The sequence below is a fragment of the Cinclus cinclus genome, chromosome 1, assembly GCF_963662255.1.
Source record: "Cinclus cinclus chromosome 1, bCinCin1.1, whole genome shotgun sequence".
NCBI classification, from domain to species: Eukaryota; Metazoa; Chordata; class Aves; order Passeriformes; family Cinclidae; genus Cinclus; species Cinclus cinclus.
In genome coordinates this window covers 128,588,861-128,606,593 of record NC_085046.1, presented here as the reverse complement: position 1 = coordinate 128,606,593, position 17,733 = coordinate 128,588,861, and the positions used below count along the sequence as shown (strand labels likewise).

General features: G+C 42.1%; 1 protein-coding gene across 2 annotated transcripts in view; it reads right to left on the bottom strand.

The window, feature by feature from the left end:
* The window catches only part of ESRP1 (epithelial splicing regulatory protein 1), a 30,533-nt gene extending 14,750 nt beyond the window's left edge, over positions 1–15,783 (bottom strand). For both annotated transcript variants that reach the window (XM_062503015.1, XM_062503023.1), the window contains exons 1-10: positions 15,652–15,783; positions 15,317–15,445; positions 14,370–14,483; positions 11,825–11,939; positions 4,489–4,587; positions 4,332–4,386; positions 2,380–2,490; positions 2,161–2,293; positions 2,027–2,069; positions 291–592 (exon numbers count right to left, since the gene is read on the bottom strand). In XM_062503015.1, coding sequence (XP_062358999.1) covers positions 291–592; positions 2,027–2,069; positions 2,161–2,293; positions 2,380–2,490; positions 4,332–4,386; positions 4,489–4,587; positions 11,825–11,939; positions 14,370–14,483; positions 15,317–15,445; positions 15,652–15,783 — 1,233 coding nt within the window. The remainder of the gene's footprint in view (positions 1–290; positions 593–2,026; positions 2,070–2,160; positions 2,294–2,379; positions 2,491–4,331; positions 4,387–4,488; positions 4,588–11,824; positions 11,940–14,369; positions 14,484–15,316; positions 15,446–15,651) is intronic.
* Between the last annotated feature and the right edge of the window lie 1,950 nt (positions 15,784–17,733).

The window sequence follows — 17,733 nt, the reverse complement described above, 5'->3', positions numbered from 1 at the left end:
CAGAATATGTAGTGTAAAGCACTAGACCCACATCCACATTTTACAAGGTTATTGGAGGCTAAAAACCCTAAGGTTTGTATATGATTGAGAACATCCCTATACCATAAGACCTTACATTTCAAGGGAGCAAAGTCTCACAGAAATTCAGATAACACTCATTCCACCAAGTGTCAAGAGTGAGAAAAGATAAAAGAAACTTTCAAGTCAAGGCCAAGCATTATTTGCTTCCTCTAGTGCCAGCATAGAAATTTGGACTACAAAAAGCCAACATTTGAAAGGTTTGCACCTACCTGCTGAACTTCTGCTGCAGTGCTCCGGAAGAGTTCAATGTACCTTTTCCCCAGCAAATCCTTGTGCTTTTTCAGTGCATTTTGTGCATATTCCTCACAAGCAAACAAGACAAAGGCATCCCCTGTTGGTCTGCTGTCAGGGTAAGTGACAAACAGGACCCCCTCCTTTCCTCCTGTTACAGGGCAGTGCTGGCCAAAGAAAGTCAGCACTTCTTCTGTTGTCACGTTGAAAGGAAGACCTCGCATCCTGACAATCACTTGGTTTTCTTTTGACAAGAACTGTGCAACCTCATTGGAAGTACCTTTAACAATAAAAAGTATAGAAGCACTTTAGTCTAGGCAACCACATAAAATCATGAGCAAAGCTACATCCTCTCCACGGACAGTTTTTGAGCAGGTAGAACAATATTTGCCTCAAGTCAGGAAAGATGACCCTCTGATAAACTAGATATATTATATAGGACACCTCTCATTAAAATATAATAATGTTACCCCATCATTTAGATGAGATTAATCTTGATTCAAAGGAAAAATAGGATGTACTTGCAACATTCAAAGCCCAAGGAAAGCACAATCTATCAATCTCTTGTGTGAGCAGAACCTGTGCTACTGTTCCCCTTGTCTAAACTTGGAATACCTCTGGCATGCTCTGGAGCCATAATATATGGCAACCAAGTACCCAGATCATTGTTCTGGGAAAGAAAGTTGGAAGAGCATGTTGAAAACAGCTCAGGGATTTCATCCTATCCCAACATAACTGTCAAAGACCGCCAATTCTGCTTTCAGTACCTTCAGGAGACCAGTGATGCTAATAACACTACCTTATTTCAAGGTAGCTGCCAACCAAATTAATGTCATAATACAGTCCTTTCACTTACAGCTCTTATTCTGCAAAGTTTGGTTGTACCAGACACACACCATTCTTCACTATTTAATGTCACTGTGCAAGGTCTTTACTTTGAATGGTGTAACTACTACCAAACTTATCAGTTATCTATGCAGCTGACAGCTTAACAGCCTCTCCCACTCTGAAGCCTCAGCCTCAGGTATCCAGTTAATCACTTACAAACGTCAGCCCAAATCTGCCAGGAAGCAATGAGGACCTTGTAGTACTACAGATAAAACAGTTACTGGTTCTTAATTCAAAGTTTGTATGCTTGCAGACAAAGGGGAGGAAGAGAGATCAAGAGTGTTTGAAGAACAAATTTTGCAGCCTTTCAATTATCAGCAAATATTTCAAGATTCCCCTTAAATAACCATTTCCCCTAAATCCTCCCCATTAAGTCTGAGGTAAGTATCAGATTTGAAGAAAATCAGTTCCACAAATCCCTTGTATTTACGCTGTGATAGCCGTTTATTTTTATGTGCAAGCTTCCAGAGCACCAGCAGTTATATTGTTTTGAAAAGCTACTCTGGTTTCATTTTTTCAGCAATCAATAACATTTAGAGTCCCACTCCCATGAAAAGGACCTAACAAATTAAGTTAATGTAAAAGATCACTTTGCCCAATCAAATCCTGACTGACAAGCCGCTTGAAAATGGCAAGAACATGCAAGAGAGAGGCAGATAAATCATGGAACATCTTTGACAGCTGCTAGCAGAATACATAGTAATCAATACACCAGCCAACTGGTTGTTCAAAGACAGAAAAAAGGGCCACATTCAACAGGAGCAGTTTGCCAAAAGCTAAAGATGCTAATGGAACAAACCACCCCTTTTCATCCCCTAAAAATTACCTCCTGCAATTTTAAGGAAGTCTTCACCTGTTGCCTTGTACACCTAAAGGGAGGGGAAAAAAAGGAACATGTGACGGGTATGTAATTTGCATTCCCTTTGAGAAGAGGATTTCAAAGCCCATCATGTCACCCACCTCTATGTATCGGTTCCCCATGTGATGCTTGTGCCTTTGCAGTGCTAGATCTCTATGCTCTTCACTTACAAACCTCACAAGAGCCTCCCCATTCCTTCTACCTTGGGCATTGAGACAAAGTGCAGCACCTCCTCTGCAAGATTTAAATTGAAAGATGAAACTCCATGACTTATGCCTCTAAAGAGCTACAAATGTACAAGTAAATTCTTAACTACTAACTTGGCAATATTTAGACCTTTGAAGAATCTTGCTATGTCCTGGTCAGATGACTGCCATGGCAATCCTCTTGCTCGGATAACAGCATTGTCATCCACAAGTTCCATCTTGCTGCTGCAGGCACAGAAGGAAGTAGTAAATGTGGAGACATCTGACTCTAGTATCAGCCACACACCAACATGCCTGCTTGTCATTTGTACTCCGGGAACGGGCTTCTGTCCCTGCTGGATGGCAATGCCAAGACAGCGAACCCCAAGTGTCACCAACAATTGAAAGCCACCGTACACATCTCTCCAAGGGAAAGTTTACTTTGCTAAGTTTCCCCTTTCCATGTCTCCCTTTCCAGCTTGAAGCACATTTCTCTTTGAGCTGTCATCTCTTTCAACATATTCCTAATTTACTTCCCTCTCCTGACATCATTTGTGCTTCTGTTATCTGAAGAAATTTACTGGTATAAAACTCAAGTACTTGCTGTTCTAATCTGTCTCAGTAGAAATTGAATCAGAACAGATGTAACAGATTAGTGCTTATTATTTCTACTCTGACGGTGTATAAGAAGCAGTCAGAAGGGCTGTACTCAGCACACAGGATTCTGGCCTGAGGAGTCAATCCTTAACATTGCTGTTCAGGCCATCGCTGTGCTACTAGAGACTAATATAGCTAAAGGCTACATGGGCTGCTTAGCATGGGCATAGCTTAGCCACAGAAAGCCAGGTTTAATTGGTCATTACTGCCATCTCTTTTGCTCTCTTACTCCTTGAAAGTGTCAAGTACAACAAAAGGCTCACAGCTACCCAAGCCTGCCTTTCTGGCTATCAAGGAACAGCTTTTTTTGCACGAAGAGCTTAAGTGATTGATTAAGTAGATGAAGTGTTGTTCAGTAGTAGAGGATTCCCTAGTACAAAAGAGTTGTGGTGTGCCTGGAAGGTCATGTTTCTCACTCTCATTTTAATTTCTCAGGTGGCTTTTCTGTAGCTATCTGTCTCAAACTGCTCCCCCTTGCCTCCTAGTTCCGTACTTCTCATTATCTCAAATAAAATGTGACTTCCACTTCATCCCAGATTTTTGTTAGTGAAAACCAAAAATCTTAGAACAAGGCTGAACATAGCCCCTGAGCTAATCTCTCTGGACTCTTTCTGCCAATGTTGCATTTTTTCTTACTTCTTTTGACCCAAAAGTATAAGCATCATTTACCAACATGACAGATCCTTACTCTGAAAGAGGGAAGTGTTTGTGCACAATAGGAATATAAATAAAGTCAGTTTAACACCAGTATCTTGAAATCATGGAGAAAACCACTGAGAAAAATCTATATTTACAGACAAAAAACCAGTTACATTAAAAAAAAAACAACAGAAAACAAACAAACAAAACCCAAACAACCACCTAAACATCAAAGCAGGCATCAAAAGCAGATAAAGCTTTATGTTCAAAACATATTTGGGAATAAGAATCACTGTATTTTAAACAACTCAGTGGTAGCGCAGTATTTCTGGCACCATATCTTTATGAAGCTTTGTTTTCCCCTGCTAAAAAAAAAAAAATGTATATGCAGTGCCTGTATAGTAAATTGCAGGAAGAGGGCAAGAATCAGTAACTAATAGGGTTATTTCTAAAACACCGCTTACATTCTTTGTTAATAGCACAACACACTTAGCACCCATTATAAGTGCTTATTAGCAGAATACAGAACTCTCAGCAGCTGACAGGCAACACCAAACCTAACAAGAAAACAGGCTTGCATCTGATCATAGATTGTCTGTTTCCTTTCCCACTTGAAGGACCTAATCGATTCCCATAGCAGTAAGGGAAGGTAAGGAAGGTAAGTAAGGGAAGGTAAATAAATATAATTGGCAAATTAGGAACAGAGAGAAGTACAGCAGATCTAAACATCAACCTTAAACAAAAAGTGGTGGGTGTTGAAACACATGCAACAAGAAGGAAGAAGTACTTACCAAGGCCCACTTTCAAACTTGTAGTTCACCCTTTCTGGATCTGAAAATCTGTGATCTATGAAATACAACACAAGTTATTTCTCATTTTGCCAATGTACAGGTCAGACAGCAAAACTGAAGAAGGAACAAAGAAAACTCATTCATCATCATCACTTACTGTATGGTTCAGATATTAATGTTAAAATAATATTCCCCATATCTTCAACTTGGGAGGCTCCATAGGGAAATGCTGGACTGTTCTTGTCAAGATTTAAATCTTCATGCTGTAGTTAAGTCAATAATCACCAAACAGATTTCTAATTGGTTTCCTGCTAGAGCAACATACTTTCATGTTGTTTCTCAGGGGAAGATTTAATCCATCTTCCTGCTGGGATACATCAGCTTCTCTGCCTTGGCCTCTAGTTACTGCCACCTGTGGGAGCTGTAAGGTCACTCCAGAAAGCATTTGGGGACATGAGACCCCATAATAAGGACATGTATTTAATATGTCCATGAAATATGTATGCTTGACAGACACACCTGTTCATGTGGAAGAGACTGGAGCCCTGCACTCTTTAATTAACGTCCTCTTTAATCTACAGATGAAGGTTTGGGGCAGGAGAAGAAGCAAAATACCAACAAAAACCTCCAGAAACTGAGATATATACCACATGCTTTTTGTACCAACTAAATCCCAAAGCAGAATAACTATCTTGGCACTTCAACAAAATTCATACAAGACACCTCGTCTAAACCTTGCCTATTAGAAATTATAACCCAAGCTTTGTGCTGTTGCAAGGAATCATTTTGGGAATCTGGTTAGAGTCCACCAGTCATGTTTTGTCAAGAGGCAAAACAGAATCCCACAACCCATAGTTTCAGTCTGAAGGATTTTGGAAATGACTGCAATAGAGAGCAGGAAGCATCCTGACCTAGGTAGGCTATAAAGAGACCACCCCCCCCCCCACCCCCATATTAATAAAGGGAAGCTGATTTAAGTTGCATATAATATCTGTTTTTCAGACAACTGTAAAGAGTTTACTATGGTACCTCCTGCTTTCCATCAAATTTGCCCCTCTCCAACACCAGGCTATAGGACTGTAAGATTAGTTGCAATTTTACTCCATTATTTATGAAGCAAATTTTTAAAAAGGTCTTTTTCACTCACTTTTTTGAGGACTGAAGTGTAAAAAAAATATAATCAAGAACAGAAAAAGAAAAAGGAAATCTGAGAATAAGCATTGCACTTCCTACTTGCCTTATCAGTTTGCATCAAGACTTCAGATCAAAAATGAAACTCAGAAATGAGTTTCTTAAACAAGACCCATCCTGACATGGAGATACACTAATAGAGCACATTTAAAACAGCCAAGTGAATCAATTATTTGCCCACATGCCCCCCAGATGACATTAAACACATTTCAAATGCTCTAGATCCTACATTATGATGTTCAAAGGTTGCTTCATAGTCCAAGATAGCTTTCCTCTTAAGAGAAAACCTGCTTTCTCCACCTAGAGCTGAGCAACATTTGATTTGCCAGATGCCTACATGAAGTGCAAGGAACAGAACAGTTTCTGTTAGAAGCAAACACTGCGTACTACTTTTCTGGTATCATCAGCAGGTGAGGCAGCACAAATTTCCTTGTGACAAAGTCCTCCCTATTACTTGTAGGGTGATTGCAAGTCAGCTCTACAAAACAGATTTTTAAAAAAATTGTTTAACAGTAGTCTTGTTGCAAGATGAAAAATAACTTGAACTGAATTAATGCATTCCCCTTCCACAGAACGGAAAGCTGCTGTGCCAACAAAATACACTTTGGGCTAATTTGATTTTGAAGCTTTGTTGGTTTTAAGTGTTCATTGGAGTATGGAGTGTGAGAGGATGATGCTTAGTCTTAGAAGAACATTTGAAGCTTACGTGAATTATCTTAGTTTAAAAACCAGAATACTTAAATCAGTAACTCTTCCCATACAACTGCTTGACTATAAATAGTTTGCCAGTCATTGCCCTCACCCTTCTGTTCCTAGTACCTTCTCTGGGGTAAAGTACTGCAAACATTAAATAGTTTTTTTAAAAAACAAGCCAAAAATCCTGAGCAACTGCAAAGAGATTACAGCTATTTATGACAACAGAAAATTCCATTGCAATCTCTCTTCCTAAGCTTTAAACAAATTCAAGCTCACCTCCTCCTCTACCTCCCAGAAAGGGGGGTTGGAAAGCAAAATAATCAACAGACTCTGACAGAGAGTGCCTAAGCAGCATCACACAGCTGTTTCTGGGCACTTTGCATAGAGCAGATTAGTGTGTCTCCTCCCTTTCCTGACACTCTTCCCCCTATAGCACCTAACAGCTCCACATTGGGTTTCTGCAGAGCTTCAGCTGTTCATACAGGGAGCCAGAAACTGCAGATGGTGCTGGTGTTGGAACCCTGGTCTTGCCTGACCAAGTTCTATGAAGATTTTTGGAAATGTCAAAAGTCAAGAGAAATTGGGCAGGAGTTTCAACAGCTATTCCAGAAGGGGACATGCATACACATGTGCTTGGCTATTAGACTGTGTTGTCAGAACTGAAAAGACATTTCAGTATTTCCTTTATGCTGAGCCAATGATTGCTACAAGTGATCAGCATTCAGAGAGGGGAATGCAGCAGCGTGAAAGGGGTGGGAAGAGAGGCCATAACAAGGAAAACAAACAAGGATACAGGGATCCCATCCCACAATTTTTTTCTTTGGTGAAACAGTTCTCTGAAGACACTGATCCACAGCAGAAGCAGTTCCTGAAAATGCTTTAGTGCCAACAGAAGCTCGTACCAGTTGTCAGACACAGGGAGTTGTGCCAAACTCTAGAGAAATATAAACATGGTGGAAACAAGGAAGGAAGTCATCGACATAGGCAGGCATAACCTGACACCTTCACCTCTAATTAGTTAGAAGCACAACTTTTAGGCAAGATTGAAGAAGAAAATTTATAGTTTCCTGCATGTTTAAAGAGCACGCTAAGTAATAATCTGTATTCTAATGAGCAAGATTAACTACACAGAGGTAGACACCTATGGACAGAGGCACTAGAAGGCATTATGGTACTTGGGAAAATATAAATTAAGTAGTCTATAAATCCCATCCCTTGTTCTGTGAAGGGATTCGAGACCACACATATGTCTCTGTACATTTAGGTTTAAAGGATGCCTCTCCTGGGCAACTGGAAAAAAGCAATTACAGGGGATAATCCAAGCTCACATTTAAAGAAGCATTAGAAAATAGACATAGCTGTCCATAGCTAATATATGCAGTAGCATCCACATGTATATTCCTAATGAAGTAACAAGTAAAAGACAGTCCCAAATAAGGCAGGATGGGAAACAACGAACTACTTAATCTTGGTGTGCAGCTGTGGTACCATCTCCTGCAACACTCAGCAGTTTAAAGGGAGCAGGAAGGAAAGGCATATTCTATATTAAGGTGGCCTCTAATATGGAAGAAATTTCTAAATTATTTCCTCAGATGCATCACCACAGCTTCACTCATTGCCAGTGTCCTTCAAGACTTATTCCTTCCCACTATCTTCCATGTCTCTGAACTCATTTCTCATTGAACAACAAACTTAACCTGAGATGACAAAAAAACATGGCAATTGTGCTCTGCACTGATCCCTTCCCTTTTGCTCTGTTTTTAAGTCCCTTTAGACAGAAGATTATGCAAAACATTATGTAGAAAGATGTAAAGGTAATATAATGTTACCCAGTTCAGAAGCACTATCACAGGAAATACAAACAGCAATATCCAAGATTCTTAGCTAATACACAATTATGGGCTTTTTATTGCCAGAGTTCAGCATTATTGGTTATAACTGTGCTCCACATTATTGCTTCCAAGACACCCAGCTATAAACACAGAAACAAGCCAAACAATAAAACCCCAACAAACTAAGTTTCAGTACTACAATATCCAGCACATTAAACAAGCTGTTCTGGAGAACCCCTGAGTTTCTACTGAAAACATTGACAGATAATCCTAGTAAGGAGTTAGCCTCACATCCAGTTCAGAAGTGAGTGGAACAAACCAAGTACTGGAGGAAGCAAGAGCTATTTGCCATTTAATGGCTTCTGCACACCCAATCTCGAGGCAAAGGATGAGTCTTCCGCAAACCTAATAGGAATAGTCATGCAAGCTTTATTCACTCCACCCTGAAGGCACTCACAGGGTGAAAACTGGCTCAGCAAGCTTTGCAAATCAAGAAGTGTAGCAAGTATGGGAGGTACAGAGGGTGCAAGAACAGCCCTGCTCCTTTTGTACACTTACGCATAAAAAAAAACAAAATAAAAACAAAAAACAAAATGAAACCATCAACAGACCCAAGTTCTTTTCTCTGCTGGAACATGATCACTTCTCTCAAGATTTGTTACTCAAAATTTCTCATAATTGTCCTGCTGTCATTACACTTAGATAATTCTGACAAAGTCTGCCAGAAAACTGTCTCATACACAAGAACTCTTTTGACACCATGAGTTAGGCATCAGTAGCACTCCAAGATAATTACAGCTAGTCTCAGTTCTGCCTTGGTCCCCTGAATTTCATAGCATTTTAAACACTGTTTTACCTTTATCTAAAATAAATGAGTGGCTGCTTGTTGTGAAACATGTAGCTTGTTGCAGGGGTTGGGAGTAAAGATTTGTAAAGCTTTCACATGAGTTCTTGAATTTGGCATGGCTTCATTGCTGCACGCAAATTTCAAGTAGTCTCCTGAGAGAGTAAGTCCACAAAGTACTTCCTAAAGAAAGAATAACCCAGCCAGTTACTCAGTCTATTATGTCTATGCTCTTCTACAAGATTGTGCTTGCCTTGTCTGCAAGACATACATAGCCAAGCACCTACAATCCAGTGTGCTGTATACTGAAATAGGTATCTGGAATTGACTGTGCAATAGAAAGTTACCTCCCCTGACAGCTAGGAACAGTAGTGTGCATTGCCCATTTGCCTGTAATTTGTTGTTTAAACAGAAGTGACCCATCAAAACAAAAGCTTTTGAAGACTTTAATAACTTAATGACTGCAGATTAATACCCAGCTTTCTCCTAACTATTTCATATCATAAAAGTTTTGTCTTACTGATCATTATCAGGCTACATACAGATAAAGGGAAACGTAAGCACATGAAGGGATGCACCCAAAAATTATTCTACTCCTGCTTCTACCAGTCTGCAAAGGCAGGTCTCTTGAATATCTAGTCAGTACCTTAGCGCCATACTAATATCCTCACCAAATGCTAATACATCTGGCACACTACAGTTTCTGCAGCAGAAATCATGGAAGATTCATACACCCTCTTGAGCTGTGAGGCCAAGAAGCTGCACTTTCTACAAGAATAGAAAGAGCTTGATCAAATTCTATGCACTAATCTGCAGCTTCATTCCAGCCTACTGCATTTATTCCATTTATTTGTTTTTGTGTCCCACACCCCATCATTCAAGAAGGAAGAAAAACCAAACTCTGCACACAACTTATGGAATGAGTCTTTAGACTCAGTACCTGCTTTAACAATCTTTTTAGCCTAAACATCACATACACATCCATGGTCTACAAGCACAATTAACCTATACAGCTTCTGACACTGAGGAGATTGATACATTTCAGCAAGGTGAGGAGAAAGAAAATTATCATATTTGTCAATAAAAGGAAAAAAAAATTGTTTTACCCTTTTTGCTTTCCGCATCCTCTGCTCCCACACAATAACAGGGGAGAGACAGTTGATTTCAGCCATGTTGCAAACATAGCAAGCTTGCAAATAAGATCCTCAACAGTTACAAAGCAAGATAAACCACAAAAATAAATGTAAGATCAGAATGAAGTTAGGTTTGTATACCTTAAGAAGCTTATCTTATCCAGAACCCAGACTCAAGCTGAATGGATTTGGATAGACAGACTAAGTTTCTAGGAACCTTGAGAAAATATTATTGGCAACTGCCAAAACTACTTGCAGGTAGCACTGACTCCTTAGGGACTTCCTGACAGTCAGGTAACACAGGGTGATCTGCCCCCCTCTCCTAGAAGCCAGGGAATACACAGTCCATCACCATGCCTTAGCTGACCAAGGACACCCCAGGTAGCTACAGTCATACAACTCCTTCCACAGTGGAAAGACATAACCCAGACATTCACATAAGGAGAAACCAAGGGCAACTCTTTGAAAAAGCTGAAATAGCTCATTGTCTTTAATTTCCCCAGATCATGTCAAAGCATTCCCTAAGCAATGTATTAAAATGTATTAAGTTTTTGACCATAACTTTAAGAAGTCTCTATCATCCAGTTTCTACGCACCACAGCATTTATTTCATTTTTCTACATAAAGATTCAGAATCCTACTCTACTGTTTTCCTTCTTAATATGGGGAGAAATATTTTTCCCCCTTCACAAGTAGAGATTAATCTTAAATTGCAGATAATAAAGCAGAGCAGAATGGTTAAACACAAAAATCCACCCCATGTGTGTATTTTATGTCCCAAACAAGTTCAAAGCCCAAGCCATACTAGTCCTGTAGTGAAAGCCCAAAAATCTCTGAAGCCACAGACATCACCTCTTAATAACAACCACCCCACAGACACAATAAGGAAGTAAGAGGAAAAGTTATTAAAAACAATAACAGCAACATCAACCACCAATAACAAAGACAAACATCTCAAATTCCTTTATCCCTCTCTGATACCTGACTTGTGTGACGACTACTTCAATAGCTCAGTAGCTCTGTGTCCAAGAAGACTTTTGGGATAAGGACTGAAGCTTGCAGCAAGAGGGGAGACTGCCAGGGAAGCAAGGGAAGAAGGTACAGCCAAATCACAGCTTCAGGTCTCAAGCTCAGACTAGGAAAAAGCCAGACAGCATGGGGTTACAGACCACTTCAGACTATCCAGAAAGTAATTTTAGATATCCCTATCACTTAAAATGGAAACATACCATTGACTGCATCTTGGTGCCAGCCAAGCCTCACCCTGTGAGGTGTAGCATGTGCACCTTCTAGGAGACTAAATACCACATGCTCCAACAGCATCCCTGCCTTAGGTTCATTCCTGTGTTAGATTCACTACAAGGTCACATCAAAAATGACCATCTCTGCTTCTGAAAATTAAGGCAGTATTCTACTATTTGCTCTTGCCTAAAATAAAATAAAAATCTAACTCATGCTATGCAACTCAACCCCCAAACTTTAACATTAAAATTCACAACAGCAATTTGAAAAAGATGTGCTGGTTATAATAAACTGTGAAGTTTAAAGAGAGACAACTATAAAGATGTTAAAGAAAACAGAAGTCAAGAAGAAATACAGGATTTTTTTCCATGGAAGCATTCATCCTCTTATGCTTTTATCTTTATCTTTGTGAGAAAACTCAGTACAGCTCCAAGTCACTCATTAAAGTTATACCACCCCTAAACATGTGTTGCAAGCATTACTCACGCACCTCTGTCCTAAAATTCAGCCAAGACTGTAAGAGCAGCAGAGAAACCATCACTGTCAAAAGGATACATTCTGTCATGGCTGCAACATCGAGTTTGCTAACTTCAGGTGAGCCTGGGCAACACTTCTTGAACACTTTCCGCAAGTCAAAAAAGGAGTAGAAGCATTCAGGCAGTAAAATATTCTGTAAAAGGAACAAAGTAACCACTGTCAGGGTGAGTGTTACTACTTTGTGTCTAGATACCAAACCTTCTAACACTATTTTAGAATAGATAGGAAACACAGTCTTTGCTACAAAGAAAGCTCACTCAGCTCTTCTTATCCAGGTAAGTACATTCACAAAAAACTTTTTTGCTTAAACAGATTTCTCTTCATATTGTTTAATAAGAGAAATGTGCTTTTTCACTTCTAGAAAAACATTTGCCTTTATTACTAGAGCTTGAAATCTAATATATATGTAGCAGAGCAAATGCCTCCTACTGCAACATTTATCACCAATTCTTGATTGCAATTTTAACTGTATAAAGACAAAGGGTAGTCAGTTGAGTTTGTAGAATTAAGCAAATTTTGCAAGACTAGCAGATATTTTAGTTTATAGAAATGGCTGTTTTCAAAGAGTAGTCACACTTCAAATAGTTATTTCCAACAAATAAAAATCTGACTGTGCAGAAGAGGGTTCAACATTGTGCAGAGGATGCCAGCCTATGCATAACTGCTTTAACTGGAGCAGACAAAGCCAGAACCAAGTTATGTAGCCCACTAGAAGTCAATGAAACACTTCTTGCCCCACCACTACCTCTACCACATGCTTTTGGGTTTTTTGGGGAATGGAAAGGAGAAGACATGGAAAAGTCTTGGGACCACCTGTTAAAACCAATGCAAACCCTTACTCCTTCAGTTAGCTCTTCACTGCAGACAGAATACTACATATTCCTTCTGGCTGTTTGTTGCCTGCAAGACCTTTCTAGACTACACATAAAGGCTTTCTGGGATTTAAGAACTAGTTAGCATGTTGGCATTACAACAGATAGCAGCCCACGTGAAAGCACATTTAGGGAGCCCAAAGAAAGCAGTTTAGGCTCTGAAACAAATTCTGCTTTGAGAACATTAGAGCTTATCTTAGCATATGTACAGGTGTATTAGGCAAACGATATTCTTTAAAGATTTATGAAAATGTAGATGGGCTTGTCAACAGTTCCTGCTCTAGTTTTAGCATGATTTTCTTCCTTGATGTGAAATGAAGTTCTGTACTTCATTTATGCACTTTTGGAATGGCTGATGCCAATTCATTCTCTGAATACCAAGCTTCAGAATTGATATCTTAGAAATTAATATCTGCTCAAGAGTCTAGAGATTTTTACCTCTCTGGATTTTAGCGATCCCACACTCCAATCCCCACATTAGGATATACATCAAAAAATTATTACAAGTCTCATAAGCATCTGGTTTACTTCACCTACAGGCAGCACAGAGCAAATTTCAAATGAATAATTCTTAACAAAACAGCAACAAAAGATTCTGATGATTTGATTTATTTGATTCCTGTCTGTAACCCTGTGATGATACAGAAAAAGGATCCCTGACATCCAACCAACTATAATAATTGTAGGATGCATCCCTTCTTTTATCATAATTTAAATGTATGAGAAGCTTTACTTCATTAGCCAAGAATAAAGTATTTTAAAAACCTGTTTCCACATTTTCTCATGTTATACGTTGTAGAAGAAAAATTACGTATATAAGAACTATTCCTTCACTGTGAATAATGCTCACTCTTTCTCTTCTAAGCCTTGAAAGCTATCAGTACTTCAAGCACAAACAAGTACTACAACCAAGCTCAATCAGTATCACTTTTGTAATAGCACAGACTTGCAACAGTGTCCTTTCAAAGATGGGGCAGCAAATTGAGGGGAAACAGAAGTCAGGTACAAGGAGAGGAGCAGAACAGCCCAGTTACAGAGCAATGCATGTTCGTACCAAACCACAAAATGAGGTGTTATTAATATAGAGGCAGTTATTTCAGAACCAGAGAGACTCACATATTGCTGCAACCCTATCACTAACAAAAAGCAGGCAGGACTTAATAACACTGTTAGCGATTTGGCAACTCTGAAGTTATGGAAAACTCCAGACTATGGGACTAATCATCACTCACAGCGTGCCTCAAACTACTGCTCATCTGCTTACAAACACGAGCACCACCCCTGGAGCGTCAACTGAATACCCAAAGATCGAAAGTTGCTATAACTAGGCATTAATGTAAAATTTCAAAAAACAGCTTGTGGTTAACATGGTTATTTAGCAACAACCCCAAATCCCACCTGTTAACCCTATAGAGGCTACAAGTACTGCCAACATGTTGCTCCTTTCTCAAACATTTAAGAGCATCTTCCTTCTGATTTAACTTAAAAAGGCATCTCAAGACTGCATAAGGACAGGGCACTGTATATGCCTTCCACACAGACAGGCCGTTAGTCTGGTAAGCACATTACATGTGAGCAACATTTGTGCTATGATTGTGTGGAGGAACACTCATACTGGAGAGAAGTATTTGTTTTGCAAGAAATTATAAAAAAAGCACATTAAGAGTCAAATTTAAGCTACAACTACATACCTTTTTGGAAGCTTCAGGGTGCAGAACCTGCCTAATGTGCAGCTGTCCATCAGTACAGAAACAGAAGGAAGTACCTACACCAATGTTCAGCTCATTGCTCACGGACTGATTAAACTGTTGGCAGGAACAAGAAAAAGACATACATGTAACATACATATTACAGAGTGGCTCCACTAGGCAGTGCCATCAGTTGGTAACATGTTATCCCTGGGCAGCAGGAACACAGAGGTGGAATTTCTTTTCATATAAGCCTAATCCTTTACTTCTGCAGATTTGTTTCTTACTAGCTAGCACATGCTAACTTCCACGATAAATCTCTCCACGAGGAAGCCACGTCTTTTCCCCCTTCTAATGAGATATGGCTACACAGACAGCCCACATCACAGAAGAAAATCCTTTTCAAGATTTGCAAGAGCATTGCAGTGAGACAAAGCTGATTGCAGAGACTGAGGCAGTACTGAGGCAGAAGAGCTTTTCAGACAGGGGACTCTGTCATGTCAGAAAGAATACAGAGTTTCAGCCCTACCTTCAATGGGAATCACATTCACTTCCTTGTTAATCTAGAGGCTTCAGTATCATCGCCTTCCCAGTACTGACAAGCATAAGCCTTAAGAGGGGACATCTAAAGCTAGCTTCTTCCAACACTGATTAGGGCTCACCCTCAGCTGAGACTCACTCAGGGTCCAGCATGGCAGGAGGGCAGGGTAGGGAAATAGCTGACCCTAACCTTCCTCTCTTGAGGCTCAGTTCCTCCCAAGGTAAGTAAAGGCAAATGAGAAAGGCCCACAAAGCCCTACACATACATGCTTCCTAGAACATACACCTGTGGTGCTCCCGTACCGGGCTCCACTGCTCTGATGGCGGGGATAAGCAGATGATACTATCTTTACCCCACAGGAGAGCTCCCAAAGGAGACCAGCACTTAGCAGCCAATTAAGGGGTGTCACCTGTCTCAGTGCCTGCTCCAGCGGCGGAGCCAGTGCCAGGCTCTCCACATCCACTTGGGTGATCTCCTGGCACTCAGCCGTCAGTTCTGTGTGGTCAGGCCGGACCAGCACGTCATGCAGGTGCCCCAGCTCCAGAGAAAGCAGAGGAGGGGGTGAGTCAGCTCTCCGGACCGGAGGTCCCCACCAGCAGCACCAGCCCCTACCCTCCACCAGAGCTTGCTCCAGCCTGGGACACCCATTACCAGCCCAGCGCCGAGACCTCCCTGCCCGCATCCAGCATGGCAGGCGCCAAGGGGAGCAGAAGGTCGGGGTGCTCCCCCCTCGGGTGAAAATACCTCCTTACTCCTCAAGTCGACCACTTTCCACAGGAGCTGGAGCAGCTCTCGCTCGTCTGAGCCCAACCTTGCCCCATTGGTGCCCGCCGTGGTCACGAAGAGAATCACCAGGTAGTCGGGAGACGCCGTCATGGTGCCACCAGGCCAGCAGAGAGAATAAAAAGTAGGAAAGGAAGAAGCGGGGAAAGAGAAGAAGGCGGAAACTTTTCTTGCCCCAGGCGCTTCCAAGCGATTCCTAAGCGGCAGAACCCCCAGCTGCAGCCTCACTCCCCAAAGACCTGGCGCGGGGGAGGCGCACGGCTCCCCCCCCCCTTTTCTACCCCCTTTTGCCCGAAGTGGGTGGTAGCCGCTCCTACACCAACTGCACCCCTGGGAAAGGCGCAATGGCTGCGAGCTTTTCTGCGCGGGGCCCCGGCACCACCTGCCCACCCCCGGCCCACGTGGTGCAGGTAACACACACCTGGCGCCGCCGCCCATTGGCCCCGCCGGGCGGGGACGTGGCAGCGCGGCGGGGGCGGCAGCCGGAGTGCGGGGCCGAGATTGCGGGCGGGACGCACAACGCGGGACCGGGATTGCGGACGGGTTGCGAGGGCGAGGCGACGGAGGAGCATTTCTGGGCCCCTGAAGAGCCTCAGCGTGCCCCGACGGCGGCCCGGACCCAGCCGAGCTGCGCCTTCCGCCGGCGAGGTGCTCTGCACCTGGATGGTGCAACTCCTCGGCGACGGGGCGGGATCGCCCGGTCCTGCCGGGACATGCCGCACAGGGCAGCTCTGCCCTGCTCCGGGCAGCCCCGCTCCCCAAACTGAAGGGCAGAGGAGAGGGCCACGCCGCTCTAGCAGCCCCGGCGGGTCCCCCGCTATGGTCGGGTGTGGGCCAGGGAGCGCTGTGGCGGCGTGCGGGCCGGCTGTCCACGGGAGCAGCTCCTGCCCAGGGAGAACCGGGGCTCAGAACCGTGAAGCCTTTTCCTCTCTCGTCCTCAAGGCAGCGGCAACGCAGCTTCTGTGCGGTCCTGGCAGATCGAGTCGTGTGTTAACAGCTGGTTTGGCTGTCGCAGCCTTCCCTCGATGAGCTGGTGATTTTGGCCCTTTTGACAATCCTTCTTATTTCACGGTGAAATCTCTATTTTAAAATCTCTGTTTTAAATGCATAATTTTCCAGTGTAAATTTTTTTCATGACAAATCACAGATCGCAGGGTAAACACCACTAACTTTCTGCAGGGAAATCCTGTAATACATTTGATTCTTTAAGACTTCAACTGTTTATTTCCACCTTATTGAGATGCTGCTTCTTGAAATTTTTACTGAGATCACAGAATCTTGGAATATACTGATGCTGTTTGGGTTTTGCCTTTTTCTTTTATACATTCTCTGTATTCTTCATACAAATATTTATAACTCCGTCACCAATTATAGCTAAAAGTAGCTAGTTGTCCCAGTACTTTCCCATGGCCCTAAGTAGAAAGACAAAACAAATTGCACGTCTCCACGGTCCGGGGGTATAAGGCCCCAGTGGTTCTGGTTCTTGGTTCTTCCTTCCTTCCTGGGAACCAAGGCCAAGAACCACTCCTGGAGATACATTCTCATGGACAAAGTAAAGTGCAACTAGTCCTGAAAGGGGGTGTCCAGAAAAGGGGCTTGACCTGATGGGGGTGTGTGTGTGTGTGTGTAATTGTATCACCACTTGTCCTCCTAATTAGTACTTTTTATCAATTATACTAATTTCCTGAAACCTATAAAAATGTACTCACCCCTAGAGGGGGTGGGCTTTTGTGGACACCTTTCCATAACTGTCCCTGCAGGCCTTCATGAAAGATCCCCTTTTATATTACCTCCTTACTAAAATTATCTTGAGTTTCATTTCCTGGTTGGGAAAAAGGCAACAAAGGGACCCATCAGGATCATTGAATACAACTCCTGGGCCTGTGCAGGACCCCAGGAATCATACCACATGCCTGAGAGCACTGTCCAAATGCTTCTTGAAGTAATGAAGGTTTGGCGCTGTGATCACTTCCCTTTGGAGCCTGTTCCAGTGCCCAGCAACCCTCTGGGTGAAAAACCTTTACTTGATATCTAACATAAACC